This window comes from Pyrus communis, chromosome 5, assembly GCF_041283825.1.
Source record: "Pyrus communis isolate YQ-2024b chromosome 5, ASM4128382v1, whole genome shotgun sequence".
Taxonomy (NCBI): domain Eukaryota; kingdom Viridiplantae; phylum Streptophyta; class Magnoliopsida; order Rosales; family Rosaceae; genus Pyrus; species Pyrus communis.
This window is the reverse complement of record NC_142569.1, coordinates 1,751,871-1,767,993: the sequence shown is the minus strand read 5'-3', so window position 1 is coordinate 1,767,993 and position 16,123 is coordinate 1,751,871. Positions and strand designations below refer to the sequence as shown.

The following is a 16,123-nucleotide window of genomic DNA, read 5'->3' as shown; positions in this document are numbered from 1 at the left end:
TACTAGTTTTTTGCTATTTCAGCTAGCCAAATGACATAAACTCCTACAAGTGGTCAATTTATCATAAGCATCTCCAATACTTGCGGTTATTTTAACAAAAAAAATTGAACTAGTTTATTAATTAAAATCCTCATCTTTTTATGTTTTATTATCATAATTAAAATCAGCCCACTATCTTCCTAGAAGCACCTCTCAAACTCTCTCTCGCGTGAGTTGTTAGGTTTGGACCGTTTGGTTAATAGACTAGCCGTGGTCTTAGTTTATCAGTATTGTATATTAATTAGTCAGGTTGTCAAAATTGGTTGCAGTCAGAGTTCGTGTAGAAGCTTCTTTCACCGTATAAAACACAGATGTCAACTTATATTATTTACTGAATGAAAGTAACCAGTTTTATAATCTCAGCTGTTGAAATAAAATGTCAAACTGGAAATTTCCGTCACGGCTTATGCTGCTGAGATTCAATAGACGAATTTCTTGACTTCGGGGAAAGGTGAGAGTGATCTTTATTGGATTGACACCAGAGGTGCCATCACAAGCCGTAGTTTGGATAAGTGGATCGAAAACTCCCTGCCGGCGAACCAGGCCGTATCTGATCCTCAACCATAGTATGTGAATTTTCTCCCCATATGAAGCTACCGGATAAAAATGATTGTAGGACGGTAGGAAATTCTTGCATCACAATGCAATGACTTTCCGGTCATTCCAAAATGTGATACATAATTTGTCTCTTTATTAAGATTGCGCGGAATCCGCTAGAACGAAGTGAGATTGGTTAAAATTGACTGTTCTATCATTTCTTTGTTCATTAGTTAGATTAGTTAAAGTTCATTGTAAGCTGCTGGTTTTCGGGCAATTTGTTAGAAGCTTCTTTTTCATCGAAAACACAGATGTGACCTTATTATCAGTTACTGAATGAGAATACAGAATTTTATAATCTCGGCTATTCAAACAAAATTAATTTCAAACTATCTAAGAAGAATCAGATTACGAAGATAAATAGCACCGGAAAACACTTGTTTGATGCATATTGTTGATGTTGTATTCGTCAGATGCATCTCCTTAATTCTCTAAAAAAACATCTTCTTAACGTTCTGATCCAATGCTATTGCACATTTAGTCAAATTGACTATATGGGTGAAGAAAACTATATTAATAACTGATTAACTGGTCATATAAGCAAATTTTTTTATACGATTATCACATCTAGAAGCAGCCGACGACAAGTTCAAAGTTCTCTCTGCAGGTGATTATTTTTTTGCTGCTCAATCACCTCCAAGGATTATCATCATTAATCAATTAATGGCCGCACCATCAATACCAAGTGTTCTCCGCCTGAAGTTCTGCGGTCCATCTGCTACTGAAGGAGTTTTTTCTTCTGAATTGTAGAACCGAAAGTGCTTTTAGTGCTATGAATTCCTCCATGTTCTTCCTATTCTTCTTAAGCTTGCTTCTGACGCAGCATTATTGTGCTGAGGTATATAACATAACTTCTTTGCAACCATTAGCGCAGGGACAAACTCTTGTCTCCCCCAGCCACATTTTCGAATTGGGTTTCTTCAGTCCCAACAATTCCGAAAATAAGTATGTGGGAATATGGCACAAGAATATTTTTCCTCGCAAAGTTGTGTGGGTTGCCAACAGAGAAAAGCCTCTTGCAGTTGCAGACGCATTGGCTAGTTTAGCAATTAACAATGGGAAACTTGAGCTTGTAGATGGGAAACAGAAATCTATATGGTCAATCAATATTCCGGAGTCATCGTATAGCTCAGCTGCAGTTCTTTTAGACACTGGAAACCTCGTTGTTGCGGATGATATGGGAGCTCAATTATGGAAGAGCTTTGATTATCCTGGTGACACATTTCTTCCTGGAATGTTGATTGGATTTGATAGTGAATCTGGAAAGCGGCATGTCTTGACTGCCTGGAAAAATTTGAACGATCCATCAAGAGGGTTATTCTTGGTTGAATTGGCACCACAGATCCCAGCTCAGATATTCCTTCGGATTAACGGATCAACGCCCTACTGGAGAAGCGGTCCATGGGATAAATCAAAGTTCATAGGCATACCCGAAATGGATGATCAATATCTTAGTGGTCATATGGTGCTTGATTATGAGCAACAGGGAGCAGCGTCCTTTTTCTGTAGTAGTGCATATAACAAAAATTTGGTATATATGGATATCTCTTCGAACGGTAGACTAAAGACTATGGAATCGGAACATGGTGAGAACTGGCGTATTAACTGGGAGGCCCAAAAGACTCCATGCGACTATTACGGAACATGTGGACCTTTTGGGGTTTGCAAAGCTGCTGATTCTCTAACAGCTCCAATCTGCAAGTGTTTGAAAGGGTTCGTACCCAAGTCACTTGAGGAATGGGGTAAGGGAAACATGACAGGAGGGTGCGTGAGGAAAGCCAAATTGTTTTGTGAGAGTAACACAAGTCAGCCAATTGCTTCAGGAGGAAAAGAAGACGGGTTTCAAAAAATAGAAAGCGTAAACCCACCAGATTTTCATGAATATATTGTGAATATGGATTCCCAAGGCTGCAGGACGCAGTGCCAAAATAATTGTTCTTGCCTGGCTCATGCATATGTTACCAATATAGGTTGTTTATTCTGGTCCCAGGACCTTATAGATATTCAACAGTTTTCCACTGGTGGAGTAGATCTTTTTATTCGCCTAGCAGATGCCGAATTTGGTAAGTGATAGTATCCACTTGCACAACTCTATTAAGCAATATACCTTCTTTTCTATCTTGTATAACAGTAATACAAATTCCTTTTTTTCAGGTGAAGAAAAGCAAACAAAGTTAATTGTCAGCCTTACATCTATATGTTTTATCAGTATCGCTGCAGTAGTGTTCGGTTTGTGCAGGTTACACGCTAAACAAAAGGGTAAGATAATGAAATAGAGGCATGTAATCAATGTATTAACACGATCTTTGTATTAACCAAATCAGTATAACTTCGTTTTTGTTTCTCTGACTCTGAATTTGGTTGTTATATTTGCAAAATCAGGAAGCATCAAAGTAACAACAATGCGCATTGAATTGAATGACACGACTAAGAATTCAAGGGACACTCTCGAAGAACTTATAAGAAAACATGATCCATCAGAGCTTATAATCTATGATTTTGATAGCATATTAATTGCTACCAGCAATTTCAGCATCAACAACAAACTTGGGGGAGGAGGATTTGGCCCTGTTTACAAGGTGATTATTTTGATTATTTTGCTATTTCTAAAGGGAAATGTTGTATTACGACACTGGCCACAAGCCTACCACTGCAAGATACAGGCATGAATTCAGTGGTTAACATTTCGTTCTTTTTAGGGAAAGCTACAAGAAGGGAAGGAAATAGCAGTAAAAAGACTGTCTAGTAGCTCGGGGCAAGGCATAGAAGAATTCAAGAATGAAGTGATGTTGATCTCTAAACTCCAACATAAAAATCTTGTTAGGATCATGGGTTGCTGCATTAAAGATGACGAGAAGTTACTGATTTATGAGTTCATGCCAAACAGAAGCTTGGATACTCTTCTATTCGGTTAGTTTTCTTTCACCGGCATCTTTGTGTCTTGCTACAATTTCTCCTTGTTACCTATCTTTCAATATCATCTGTTGGTTTCAGTATCTAGACCTCAAAATCGACTTTAATGTAATATATCAGACCAATCTACACACTGTACTTATGGATGGCATTATTGATTACATTTCCAATATGTGCACCGATCAGATCCAATGAGAAGAGCAGTGCTTGATTGGGCTAAACGCTTCAATATTATTCAAGGTGTCGCTAGAGGACTTCTTTATCTCCATCATGATTCCTGTTTGAAGGTAATACATAGAGATTTGAAGGTCAGTAATATTCTCTTGGATGAGAACATGAACCCGAAAATTTCAGATTTTGGACTGGCACGCATCGTTCAAGGGACGCATAATTTAGAAAACACTCAGAAGGTGGTGGGAACTCTGTAAGCATCATTTCTTCCTATTCTCATAATCGTCGTTCACCAACTAAAGTTTAACACATAAATAGCTCATAATTGTCAATTAAGTGGGACTGAATTTGCCTGTGCAGTGGCTATATGTCTCCAGAGTACGCCATGAGAGGGATATTTTCTGAAAAATCTGATGTCTATAGCTTTGGGGTCTTGCTATTGGAGATTATCGCCGGCAGAAAGAATACCAGCTCCTTTTACAAGGAACAAGAGCTAGGTATCCTAGCTTATGTAAGTTCCTCTACGAAAACTCGATGCAGCAGTTCAGTCTAGCAATTGTAGCCAACATATATAACTTTTTTCAGGCATGGAACTTATGGAATGAAGGCAAGGGATTGGACTTTGTAGAAGAAGTATTGGCAGATTCATATTCGGCATCAGAAGTGATGAGATGCATGCATATCGGGCTTCTTTGCGTGCAAAACAATGCTGCAGATAGGCCAACCATTGCAGATGTGGTTTTCATGCTAAGGAGTGAGACAGATCGTGCGCAGCCTAAGCAGCCTACATTCACCTTCCAAAACTCTCTATCTGATATTCAACCACACCATAACCATGTTTGGTCTGCAAATGAAGTCACCATATCACTTCTCGAAGGACGATAGTAAAAGAATACGTGTTAAAAGAGAACATCCCCAGCTCATTGAAGTCCCTACTCAAATTTACAAGTCAAAAGTCAGAGCGCTGCACTATCTAGAATATCTAAATAAATATCTTAAGATTGTTGTCATGGAATGTTAGTGAAAAATCTAGAAACAAATCACACTTGTGGTTGAGGCAATATTTTTGCTCATCACCCTCAAGTGCTGACGTTGCTTACCATCCTATTTATTACCATTATATGAATTTAAATTTTGAGATCTGTGTAGTAGATAGGCACAAATCTCAAAATTTAACTCATCTAGTGATAAATAGGACTGTCGAGAATTATTAAGAATATATTGTAATCAATGTATAATATTGTGTTTGTCTAAACTAGGAAAGGTTATTCCATGAATTATGGATCGTATCTTTATAGGATTAGAATTAGGGTTTGACTCTTCTATCTTGTACTTGTATATATGGCTTACCTAGCCTCTGTAAAATATATGAAAATATTCAGCCGTATTGCTTCTTCACACATTCTCGCATACATCTCAGAACCTACCTAGCTCTTTCTTTAATTTGGTATCAAAGCCTAGCAAAGTTCCCCTTCATCAAACCCTAGCAAAGTTTCCAACACCATGACAGACAGTTCAACATCCAATACCAACACAAACAACAGCCCTAGTATGGATTTATCACATCCATACTACGTTCACCCTTCAGATCACCCTGGCCATATCCTTGTTTCTGAAAAACTGAATGGCACTAATTATTCCTCCTGGAGCAAGTCCATGCTCCATGCTTTACGTGCTAAAAATAAAATCGGGTTCATCGATGGTTCCCTTCAACCCCCTTCGGAAGATAAACAACCAGGAGACTATGCCTTATGGGCACGCTGCAACAGCATGATCCTATCATGGATCTCCAACTCAGTCGAATCTCATCTCTCTAACAGAGTTATTCATGCCACATTTGCGCACAAGATTTGGGAAGATTTCAAGCATCAGTTTTCCCAGCAAAACACACCAACAATTTACCAAATCCAGAAACAGATTGCCTCTCTGTCTCAAGGCTCCATGACTGTCTCAACATACTTTACTGAACTTAAGCATCTCTTGACCCAACTCGATGCTTATGAAGACCCCGTCATCTGTAACCTGATGGATAAGCATCATGAGCAACGAGAACAGTACCGGATTATGCAATTTCTTATGGGTCTCAACGACGTTCACGACACCGTTCGCACTAGCATCCTCATGATGACACCATTGCCCAATATTCATCAAACTTATTCCTTTGTCAGCAATCATGAGGAACAACGTCAGTTTACATCAGAACAACATCAACAATCGCCATCCGATAATTTTTCCCTTGATGTCGCAGCACAGACCCGCAACTCTACCTAACGCTGTGATCATTGCAACCGAGAGGGACACACCATCGACAATTGCCGTACTCTGAAATACCATTGCAGTTTCTGTGACAAACGGGGACATACAGATGATAGGTGCAAGATTAAGAATGGCACGTGGGTCCCTAACCCTAATGGAGGACACGGCAACAAAAACGGTCGACAGCAACGAGGCCCTTCCTCACGTCCCGTGCATGCCGCTCATCAGAAACCATCTCAGGTCCTCAAGGGCCATCAATGCCGCAGCCAACATGCCCTCCTGCATCCACCACTACCAATCCATTGAGTGCACTCTCTGTGGATCAGATTCAACAATTAACTCATGCTCTCTCTTTACTTTCCTCTGGTAATGGGAACGCCTATGCAAATGCCGCAGGTTTGAATTCCTTTACTTCCATTAATTCTGCATTTACTAAACCATGGATCTTGGATAGTGGAGCTACAGATCATATCGTTTCTGATTCTACTTTATTTACCACCATCAAACCTCCACCTATACCCGCTGTTAATTTGCCCACTGGTTTTTCAATTCCCATCACTTGCACTGGCACCATACCATTTAATTCTGACATACCTTTGGCCGATGTTTTGTGTGTTCCGTCCTTTAACCTCAATCTCATGTCCGTTAGCAAAGTGACTGCCTCTCTCAATTGCTGTGCTATTTTGTTTCCCTCCTTTTGTGTTTTGCAGGACTTGGCTTCAGGGAAGATGATTGGTTCGGGTAAGATGCGTGATGGTCTTTACTACATGTCACCTATTCCACAGCCACCGGCCTCTCATCAAGTCTCTAATGCCTCCCATTTATGGCACCAACGCCTTGGACATCCATCCCTTTATCGTCTCAAATTAGCTTCCTCTTTGTTATCTCCTCATATTATTTCCTTTGACAATAATTGTAGTGTTTGCCCTTTGGCCAAACAGACAAGACTTCCATTTTCTTTAAGTTCAATATCAACTTCTGCACCATTTGTTTTATTACATTGTGACATATGGGGTCCTTACAAAATTCCCACTCATACTGGGGCTCGTTTCTTTCTCACAATTGTGGACGATTTTAGTCGATACACCTGGGTATTTTTAATGTCTCACAAATCTGAAACACGAACTCTTTTAAAGTCCTTTATCACATTTGCTCACACTCAATTTAATGCCACTGTTAAAGCCATCCGCGTAGACAATGGGTCTGAATTCCTATCCATGAGAGGTTATTTTCAATCCACTGACATCAAACTTCAACGCACTTGCGTTTACACCCCCCAACAGAATGGGGTTGTTGAGCGCAAACATCGCCATATCCTTATAGTGGCCCGTGCTTTACGTTTTCAGTCCAACATACCCCTCATATTTTGGGGTGATTGCGTACTCACTGCTGTCTACCTCATCAACCGTTTACCTTCACCCTTACTTTCCAACAAATCACCCTTTGAACTCTTGTACAACCGTTCCCCATCCCTCGAGCATCTACGTGTTTTTGGATGTCTCAGTTATGCTACCACTGTTCATCCTACCCACAAATTTGAACCTAGAGCTCACCGGTGTGTTTTTGTTGGCTATCCCACAGGTCACAAAGGGTATAAGCTCTACAATTTGGAAACAAAAAATTTTTTGATCAGTCGTGATGTCAAGTTTCATGAGACTTCCTTCCCATTTTATAATCTTTCATCTCCTAGTTTCCCTCCAACTACCCTTAACCCTCCTACTCCAGACCCTACGTCATTTTCTCCCATTTCCACTTTACCCCCACACCTTGATGTCCCTTCCACCATCCCTGCTGACACTGCCCATTCCCCGGCCGACATTTCCTCTCCCACTACCCCACCTATTACCCCCCTCCCTGATACTATTCCAGAACCCATGCCCCATTCTCCAGAACACGTGCCCCACTCTCCTCACCCTGACCCCCATCCACTTTCCACTGACATTCCCACTTCTTCCCTGCCCCTACTCCCTTCTCTTCGGCAATCCACTCGTTCCAAACAACCCCCAACATGGACTAAAGACTACCACATATCTCACTCCGTCCATCATCCTTCTCTGGCGCCACGTTCTACCCCAGGTACCCGTTATCCCCTCTCTAATTTTCTTTCCAACTCTCGTTTTTCTCCTGCCCATTGCTCATTTTTAGCTAACATTACAAGTCCCTCCGAGCCCACCACCTATGCAGAAGCTATCCTCGATCCACATTGGCAACAAGCTATGCGCACTAAATTAGATGCCTTACACCATAATCACACTTGGGACTTGGTTCCCTTTCCTGTTGGTCACAAGCCTATCGGCTCCAAATGGGTTTTCAAAAAGAAGTACAAGTCTGACGGTTCTCTTGATCGTTACAAGGCTCGTGTTGTTACTAAAGGATACACCCAGGTTGAAGGTATTGATTACCAAGAAACGTTTTCCCCCACTGCCAAACTCACCACCCTGCGTTGTCTTCTTACTGTTGCTGCTGCCCGTACTTGGTTCATCCACCAGTTAGATGTTCAGAATGCATTTCTTTATGGCACTCTTCTTGAAGAGGTCTACATGGAACCCCATCCAGGTCTTCGCCGACAGGGGGAGACTCTTGTATGTCGGCTCAACAAGTCCCTTTACGGACTCAAACATGCATCTAGAACCTGGTTCACTACTTTCTCAGAGGTTATTCAAAAGGCCGAATATCATCAATCAAAAGCAGACTATTCCTTGTTCACCAAGGTCCGAGGTACCTCAATCACTGTTGTTCTTATTTATGTTGATGACATACTTATCACAGGAAATGATCTCCAAGAGATGGAACAACTCAAAGCTTTTCTTCTTAAACGCTTCCACATCAAAGACCTTGGCGATCTTAAGTATTTTCTGGGTATTGAGTTCGCACGCTCAGACAAGGGAATTTTTATGTCACAACGAAAGTATGCACTCGATATTCTACAGGATTCTGGACTACTTAGTGCACGGCCAGATCCTTTTCCAATGGAACAAAACTTAGTACTTACATCCACTGATGGTGCATTGTTGAATGACCCAACCAAATACAAAAGGTTAATTGGGAGGTTGATATATCTCACAGTTACTAAACCAGACATCGTTTATCCCGTTCGTACCTTGAGCCAGTTCATGCACGAGCCGCGAAAACCACATTGGGATGCAGCTATGAGGATTCTTAGGTATATTAAAGGCACTCCAGGTCAAGGTTTACTATTTTCAGCGAACAATAATCTTGACTTGAAAGCTTTTTGTGATTCTGACTGGGGAAGATGTAGTGCCACAAGAAGATCAGTTACGGGATATTGTGTTTTTCTCGGCAACTCACTCATTTCGTGGAGGTCCAAGAAGCAAGATAATGTGTCCAGATCATCAGCTGAGGCGGAATATCGTGCTATGGCAAATACTTGCCTAGAAATAACTTGGTTGCGATACATATTACAAGATTTACGAGTTCCCCAGAAAACTCCTGCTTCATTGTTTTGTGATAATCAAGCAGCTTTGTATATCGCAGCAAATCCTGTTTTTCACGAACGTACCAAGCATATTGAGATAGACTGTCACATTGTTCGTGAAAAATTACAAGCTGGAATAATCTGTCCTACGTATGTGCCTACACTCTTCCAGTTGGCTGATATATTTACGAAGGCTTTAGGGAAGGATCAATTTATGAAGCTGCGAGACAAGTTGGGCGGTTCATAATCTTCACTCTCCAACTTGAGGGGGAGTATTAAGAATATATTGTAATCAATGTACAATATTGTGTTTGTCTAAACTAGGAAAGGTTATTCCATGAATTATGGATCCTATCTTTATAGGATTAGAATTAGGGTTTGACTCTTCTATCTTGTACTTGTATATATGGCTTACCTAGCCTCTGTAAAATATATGAAAATATTCAGCCGTATTGCTTCTTCACACATTCTCGCATACATCCCAGAACCTACCTAGCTCTTTCTTTAATTAGAATCCACCGGCTATTGATTGTATGGTTTCCTGGAAAAATTTAATTATTCGAGTGCGAATAAGAACCGAAACTACTGTTAATGCTTTGAATTTCTTCATGTCCTTCCGATTCTTCTTCAGCGTGATTCTTCTGTCGTGGCACCATTAGGCCGAAGTTTATGAGATAAGTCCTTCACAACCATTATCAGGGGGACAAACTCTTAATTTCATTGACAACACTTAGGCATATCTAGACGTTTTCTTCGGACGGTATACTAAAGTTTATGTATTCGGTACGTGGAGAGAACTGGAATCTTGACTTGGTAGGACAAAAGAATTCATGTGAAAATTATGCAATATGTGGATGTTTTGGGTTTGTAAAGCTTCTGAATCTCCAGCGACTCTGATCTTCAAGTGTTTGAAAAGGTTTGTACCGAAGTCATATGAGGAATGGAGCAAAGGAAACAGGGGGTGCGTGAGGCAAAACAAAATTGTTTTGTGAGACTAATACAAGTCAGTCAGTTACTTCGAGAGGAAATAAAGACGGATTTTTGAAGATGGCGCAGTTAAAAGTACGATATTTTCATGAATATATCACGTCGTCGGATGCAGAAGAGTGCAAAACACTGGCTTATGCATATGTCAATAATATAGGGTGTTTGGTCTGGTTAATTAGGTGGTGTTAATACTGACTGTTGTTCCATTTCTTTGTTCATTAGTTAGGTTAGTCAAAGTTCATTGCAAGCCGTTGTTTTTCTGGCAATTTGTTAGAAGCTTCTTTTTCGTTGCAAAACGCAGATTTAAGCATATTATCAGTTACTGAATACAGAATTTTATAACCTTGGCTATTCAAATAAAATTAATTTCAAACTACTTACGAAGCAGCAGATTACAAAGACAAATAGAACTGGAAAACACATTGTTTAATGTATATTGTTGATGTGGTATTCGTCAGATGCATCTCGCTAATTCACTAAAAAAAGCATCTTCGGTATTGTGACTGCGTCTATACATACACATTTAGTCGAACTGACTTTATATGGGTGAAGATTACTATATTAGTAACTGATTAACTGGTCATATAAGCAAAATTTTTATAGGATTATCACATCTAGGAGTAGCCGAAGACTAGTTCAAAGTTCACTCTGAAGGTGATTATTTTTTTTTTTTTGCTGCTCAATCTCTTCCAAGGATTATCCTCGTTAATCAATTAATGGCTACATCATCAATACCAAGTGTAACGTTAAAGGTAGGCTCCAACCGGGGAGGGATTCGTTACAAGCCAGCGCATGATTTTGTAAGCATTGGTACAATTTTCTTCACAATGGAGTTTCTGCTGTTGTATCTATTAATATAAAGAAGGAAAAAGCGAACACAAATGCAGTTCACTAAGAAGTTCTGCGGTCCATCTGCTACTGACAGAGTTTTTCTTCTGAATTTTAGAACCGAAAGTGCTTTTAGTGCTATGAATTACCCCATGTTCGTCCTATTCTTTTTAAGCTTGATTCTGACACAGCATTATTGTGCTGAGGTATATAACATAACTTCTTTGCAACCATTAGCTCAGGGACAAACTCTCGTCTCTCCCAGCCACATTTTCAAATTGGGTTTCTTCAACACTTCCGAAAATATGTATGTGGGAATATGGCACAAGTATAGTCTTCCTCGCAAAGTTGTGTGGGTTGCCAACAGAGAAAAGCCTCTTGCAGTTGCAGATGCATTGGCTATTTTAGCGATGAACAATGGTAATCTTGAGCTTGTAGATGGGAAACAGAAATCCATATGGTCAATCAATATTCAGGAGTCATCTAATAGTTCAGCTGCAGTTCTGTTAGAGACTGGAAACTTCGTTGTTGCAGATGATATAGGACATCACTTATGGAAGAGCTTTGATTGTCCTGGTGACACTTCTACCAGAAATGGCACTGCGATTTGATAGTGAATCTGGAAAGCGGAATGTCTTCACTGCCTGGAAAAGTTTGAATGATCCATCAAGAGGGTTATTCTCGGTTGAATTTGCACAACAGATCCCAGCTCAGGGATTCATTTGGATGAACGGATCAACTCCCTACTGGAGAAGCGGTCCATGGGATAAAATCAAAGTTCATAAGCATACCCGGCATGGATGTTGAATATCCTAGTGGTTTTAAGGTGGTTGATTATGAGCAACAGGGAACAGAATCCTTTTCCATTAGTTTATATAACAAATTTCTGGCATTTTATTATATCTCTCCAAATGGTATGCTAAAGCTTATGTATTCGGAACAAGGTGAGAACTGGAGTATTAACCGGGAGGCCCCAAAGAATCCATGTGACTATTATGGAACATGTGGACCTTTTGGGGCTTGCAGAGCTTCTGATTCTTTGACAACTCCCATCTGCAAGTGTTTGAAGGGGTTCGTACTAGAGTCACTTGAGGAATGGAGTAAGGGAAACATGACAGGAGGGTGCGTGAGGAAAACCAAATTGTTTTGTGGAGGTAACGCAAGTCAGCCAGTTGCTTCGAGAGGAAAAGAAGACGGGTTTAAAAAAATTGGAAGGGTAAACCCACCAGATTTTCGTGAGTATATTTTGAATATGGATCCTCAAGGCTGCAGGACGCAGTGCCAGAATAATTGTTCTTGCCTGGCTTATGCATATGTTAACAAGATAGGTTGTTTGATCTGGTCCAAGGACCTTATTGATATTCAGCCGTTTTCCACTGGTGGAGTAGATCTTTTTATTCGCCTAGCAGACGCAGAATTCGGTAAGTGATAATATCCACTTGCACAACTCTAATAAGCAATATACCTTCTTTTCTGTCTTGTATATTTTTGTAATACGAATTCATTTTTTTTTCAGGTGAAGGAAAGCGAACAAAGTTAACTGTCAGCCTTACATCTTTTGTTTTATCAGTATCGCAGCAGTAGTGTTCGGTTTGCACAGGTTGCGCGCTAAACAAAAGGGTAAGAAAATGAAATGGATGGATGTAATCAATGCATTAACACATGATCTCTGTATTAACCAAATCAGTATAACTTTGTTGTTGTTTCTCTGACCCTGAATTTGGTTGTTATATTTGCAAAATCAGGAAACATCAAAGTAACGACAGTCCGCTTTGAATTGAATGGTAAGACTGAGAATTCAAGAGACGCTCTTCAAGAACTTATAAGAAAAAATGATCCATCAGAGCTTATAATCTATGATTTTGATAGCATATTAATTGCTACCAGCAATTTCAGCTGCAACAACAAACTTGGGGGAGGAGGATTTGGCCCTGTTTACAAGGTGATTATTTTGCTATTTCTAAAGGGAAATGTTGTATTACGACACTGGCCACAAGCCTACCACTGCGAGACACAGGCATGGATTCAGTGATTAACTTTTCGTTCTTTTTAGGGCAAGCTACAAGAAGGGAAGGAAATAGCAGTAAAAAGACTGTCTAGTAGCTCGGGGCAAGGGATAGAAGAGTTCAAGAATGAAGTGATGTTGATCTCTAAACTCCAACATAAAAATCTTGTTAGGATCATGGGTTGCTGCATTAAAGATGACGAGAAGTTACTGATTTATGAGTTCATGCCAAACAGAAGCTTGGATACTCTTCTATTCGGTTAGTTTTCTTTCACCGGCCCTCTTTATGTCTTGCTACAATTTCTCCTTGTTACCTATCTTTCAAATTCATCTGTTGGTTTCAGTATCTAGACCTGGAAATCGACTTCAATGTAATATATAAGAGCAATCTATACACTGTACTTATGAATGATATTATTGATTACATTTCCAATATGTGCATCGATCAGATCCAATGAGAAGAGCAGTGCTTGATTGGGCTAAACGCTTCAATATTATTCAAGGTGTCGCTAGAGGACTTCTTTATCTCCATCATGATTCCTGTTTGAAGGTAATACATAGAGATTTGAAGGTCAGTAATATTCTCTTGGATGAGAACATGAACCCGAAAATTTCAGATTTTGGACTGGCACGCATCGTTCAAGGAACGCATAATTTAGAAAACACTCAGAAGGTGGTGGGAACTCTGTAAGCATCATTTCTTCCTATTCTCATAATCGTCGTTCACCAACTAAAGTTTAACACATAAATAGCTCATAATTGTCAATTAAGTGGGACTGAATTTGCCTGTGCAGTGGCTATAAGTCTCCGAAGTATGCCATGGGCGGGATATTTTCTGAAAAATCTGATGTCTATAGCTTTGGGGTCTTGCTATTGGAGATTATCGCCGGCAGAAAGAATACCAGCTCCTTTTACAAGGAACAAGAGCTAGGTTTCCTAGCTTATGTAAGTTCCTCTATACGAAAACTCAATACAGCAGTTCAGTCTAGCAATTGTGGCCAACATATATAACTTTTTTCAGGCATTGAACTTATGGAATGAAGGCAAGGGATTGGACTTTGTAGATGAAGTATTGGCAGATTCATATTCGGCATCAGAAGTGACAAGATGCATGCATATCGGGCTTCTTTGCGTGCAAAACAATGCTGCAGATAGGCCAACCATTGCAGATGTGGTTTTCATGCTAAGGAGCGAGACAGATCGTGCGCAACCTAAGCAGCCTACATTCACCTTCCAAAACTCTCTATCTGATCTTCAACCACACCATAACCATGTTTGGTCTGCAAATGAAGCCACTATATCACTTCTCGAAGGACGATGGTAAAAGAGAACCAGCCCAGCTCGCTCAAGTCCCTACACAAATCTACAAGTCAAAGTCAGAGCACTATCTAGAATTGTCTAAATAAATATCTTAAGATTGTTGTAAGTGAATGTTAGTGAAAAATCTAGGAACAAACCACACTTGTGGTTGGGAGAATATTTTTCTCACCACACATAGTTCAACAATTTATTTTTTTACTGTTAAATGAGTTTAAATTTTAAAATTTGTGTAGATAGACACAAATTTCAAAATTTAAACTTATTCAACAATAATAAATAAATGATAAATATTACAACCACATGAGAATGAATACACGCTGTGATTGTAAAATAATTAAGTAGGTCGATCGGTTGTAATTAGAATATTACTAGAACTTGTCTTGAAATAGTGGCTGGGTTGTGGTCAGCCACAGCACCGACCTAACAAAGTCGGCTAGTATCATCTGTACGATGGCTGCTATATGTAAGTGTAGGGAACAAGCAAGAGAGTGCTAGCTTGTAATGAAGTTGTGTTGCTCTTTCCCTTGTGAAGTAGTGTTAATATTATGGGCGTGTTTGTTTGCCCTCGTTAAAGTTCACTAGACTGGATTGCTTTGCTAAGACTACTAATCCCGTGTTTGATGCAAGCTGGACTAAACTTAAATGAGACTAAGTCGGACTCGTTCCAACTAAGTGCTTCGCTAGGTTGTCCTAGTCCTAGTGAGACCCCCCAAAAAGCATGGGATTCCTAATCCCATCTCCAACATCGTTTGCAAGCCCTTGTCTACAACTCCGACTCCCTTACCCATGCCCAGATCTTAAACCCACTGCCTAAATCTCAAAATCAACACCTAAAATTCAAAACAAAAAAATGCAAAACCCCCAGAATTAAGCACCTGCAGACGAATCCCCCATGCAAATTCAAAATAAAAAGGCAAAATCACCATAAAATTTCGAGATTTTCCTAGAAAATCAGTGAAGGTGGTGGGTGGAGAGCTCCGATAAATCCTATGTGCGAATCTTTGCATAAGGAAAAGAGGGGGAGAGTGGACGAGGAAAAGTGGGAGAGGGGAGGGAGAGAGTGGGCAGAGGAAAATAGGGAGAGGTATGCGGAGAGGAAGAGAATTCTAGAAAATGGTGAAACAGGATAAAAGGTGGGAGAGGGGAGGGAGAGAGTGGGCAGAGGAAAATAGGGAGAGGTATACGGAGAGGAAGAGAATTCTAGAAAATGATGAAACAGGATAAAAGGAGGGAGAGGATAGGGAGAGACTGGCAGAGGAAAAGAGGAATCGGTTAAGATGATTTTAGAAAAAATAAAATAAAAAGATATTGGCTATTAGATAGAAAGATAATTCTAGAAACCAAAAAAATGATAAATTATTAATAAATGTAGATTAAATAATATAATATTTGAATCTTTTAGTTATCCTGATTCTTAATCTGATATTGCACTAAACATTTCACTAAGTTAGTCCAGATTAATCTAGTCTAAGCCAATCCAGTTTAGTATCTAAAACTAGTTTAGTCCGAGATAATCCGGTACAACAAACACACCCTATAAGTGTAATACAAATAATTAGTTTACTTGTCTT

General features: G+C 39.8%; 1 protein-coding gene, 1 long non-coding RNA gene and 2 pseudogenes across 5 annotated transcripts; 3 read left to right on the top strand and 1 right to left on the bottom strand.

Annotated features, from left to right (window-relative positions):
• Positions 1-34: 34 nt before the first annotated feature.
• Positions 35-5,105, top strand: LOC137725856 (G-type lectin S-receptor-like serine/threonine-protein kinase At1g61480; annotated as a pseudogene). The gene is made up of 7 exons (XR_015962219.1): positions 35-2,699; positions 2,791-2,895; positions 3,019-3,215; positions 3,336-3,546; positions 3,736-3,973; positions 4,081-4,231; positions 4,306-5,105. The product of XR_015962219.1 is annotated as a G-type lectin S-receptor-like serine/threonine-protein kinase At1g61480 (transcript).
• A 118-nt stretch (positions 5,106-5,223) lies between these two features.
• LOC137721709 (uncharacterized) lies at positions 5,224-5,991 on the top strand. Its single transcript, XM_068460738.2, has one exon. It carries the CDS (start codon positions 5,224-5,226, stop codon positions 5,989-5,991), a length of 768 nt encoding a protein of 255 aa, XP_068316839.2.
• A 5,187-nt stretch (positions 5,992-11,178) lies between these two features.
• LOC137726606 (G-type lectin S-receptor-like serine/threonine-protein kinase SD1-29) lies at positions 11,179-14,596 on the top strand (annotated as a pseudogene). Its single transcript, XR_015962214.1, has 7 exons — positions 11,179-12,648; positions 12,744-12,847; positions 12,973-13,169; positions 13,281-13,491; positions 13,682-13,919; positions 14,027-14,177; positions 14,254-14,596. The product of XR_015962214.1 is annotated as a G-type lectin S-receptor-like serine/threonine-protein kinase SD1-29 (transcript).
• LOC148696536 (uncharacterized) lies at positions 13,581-15,792 on the bottom strand. Of its 2 annotated transcripts, none has more exons than XR_015962216.1 (2): positions 15,476-15,792; positions 13,581-14,595 (listed from the first exon to the last, which is right to left on the bottom strand). It is a non-coding gene; the product is annotated as an uncharacterized LOC148696536 (long non-coding RNA). The 2 variants fall into 2 exon arrangements; XR_015962215.1 differs by having other exon boundaries at positions 13,907-14,595; positions 14,922-15,792.
• Positions 15,793-16,123: the final 331 nt, after the last annotated feature.

Excerpts from the sequence above, each read along its gene's own strand:
- LOC137721709 (XM_068460738.2), top strand. The coding sequence starts at position 5,224 with ATGACAGACAGTTCAACATCCAATACCAACACAAACAACAGCCCTAGT.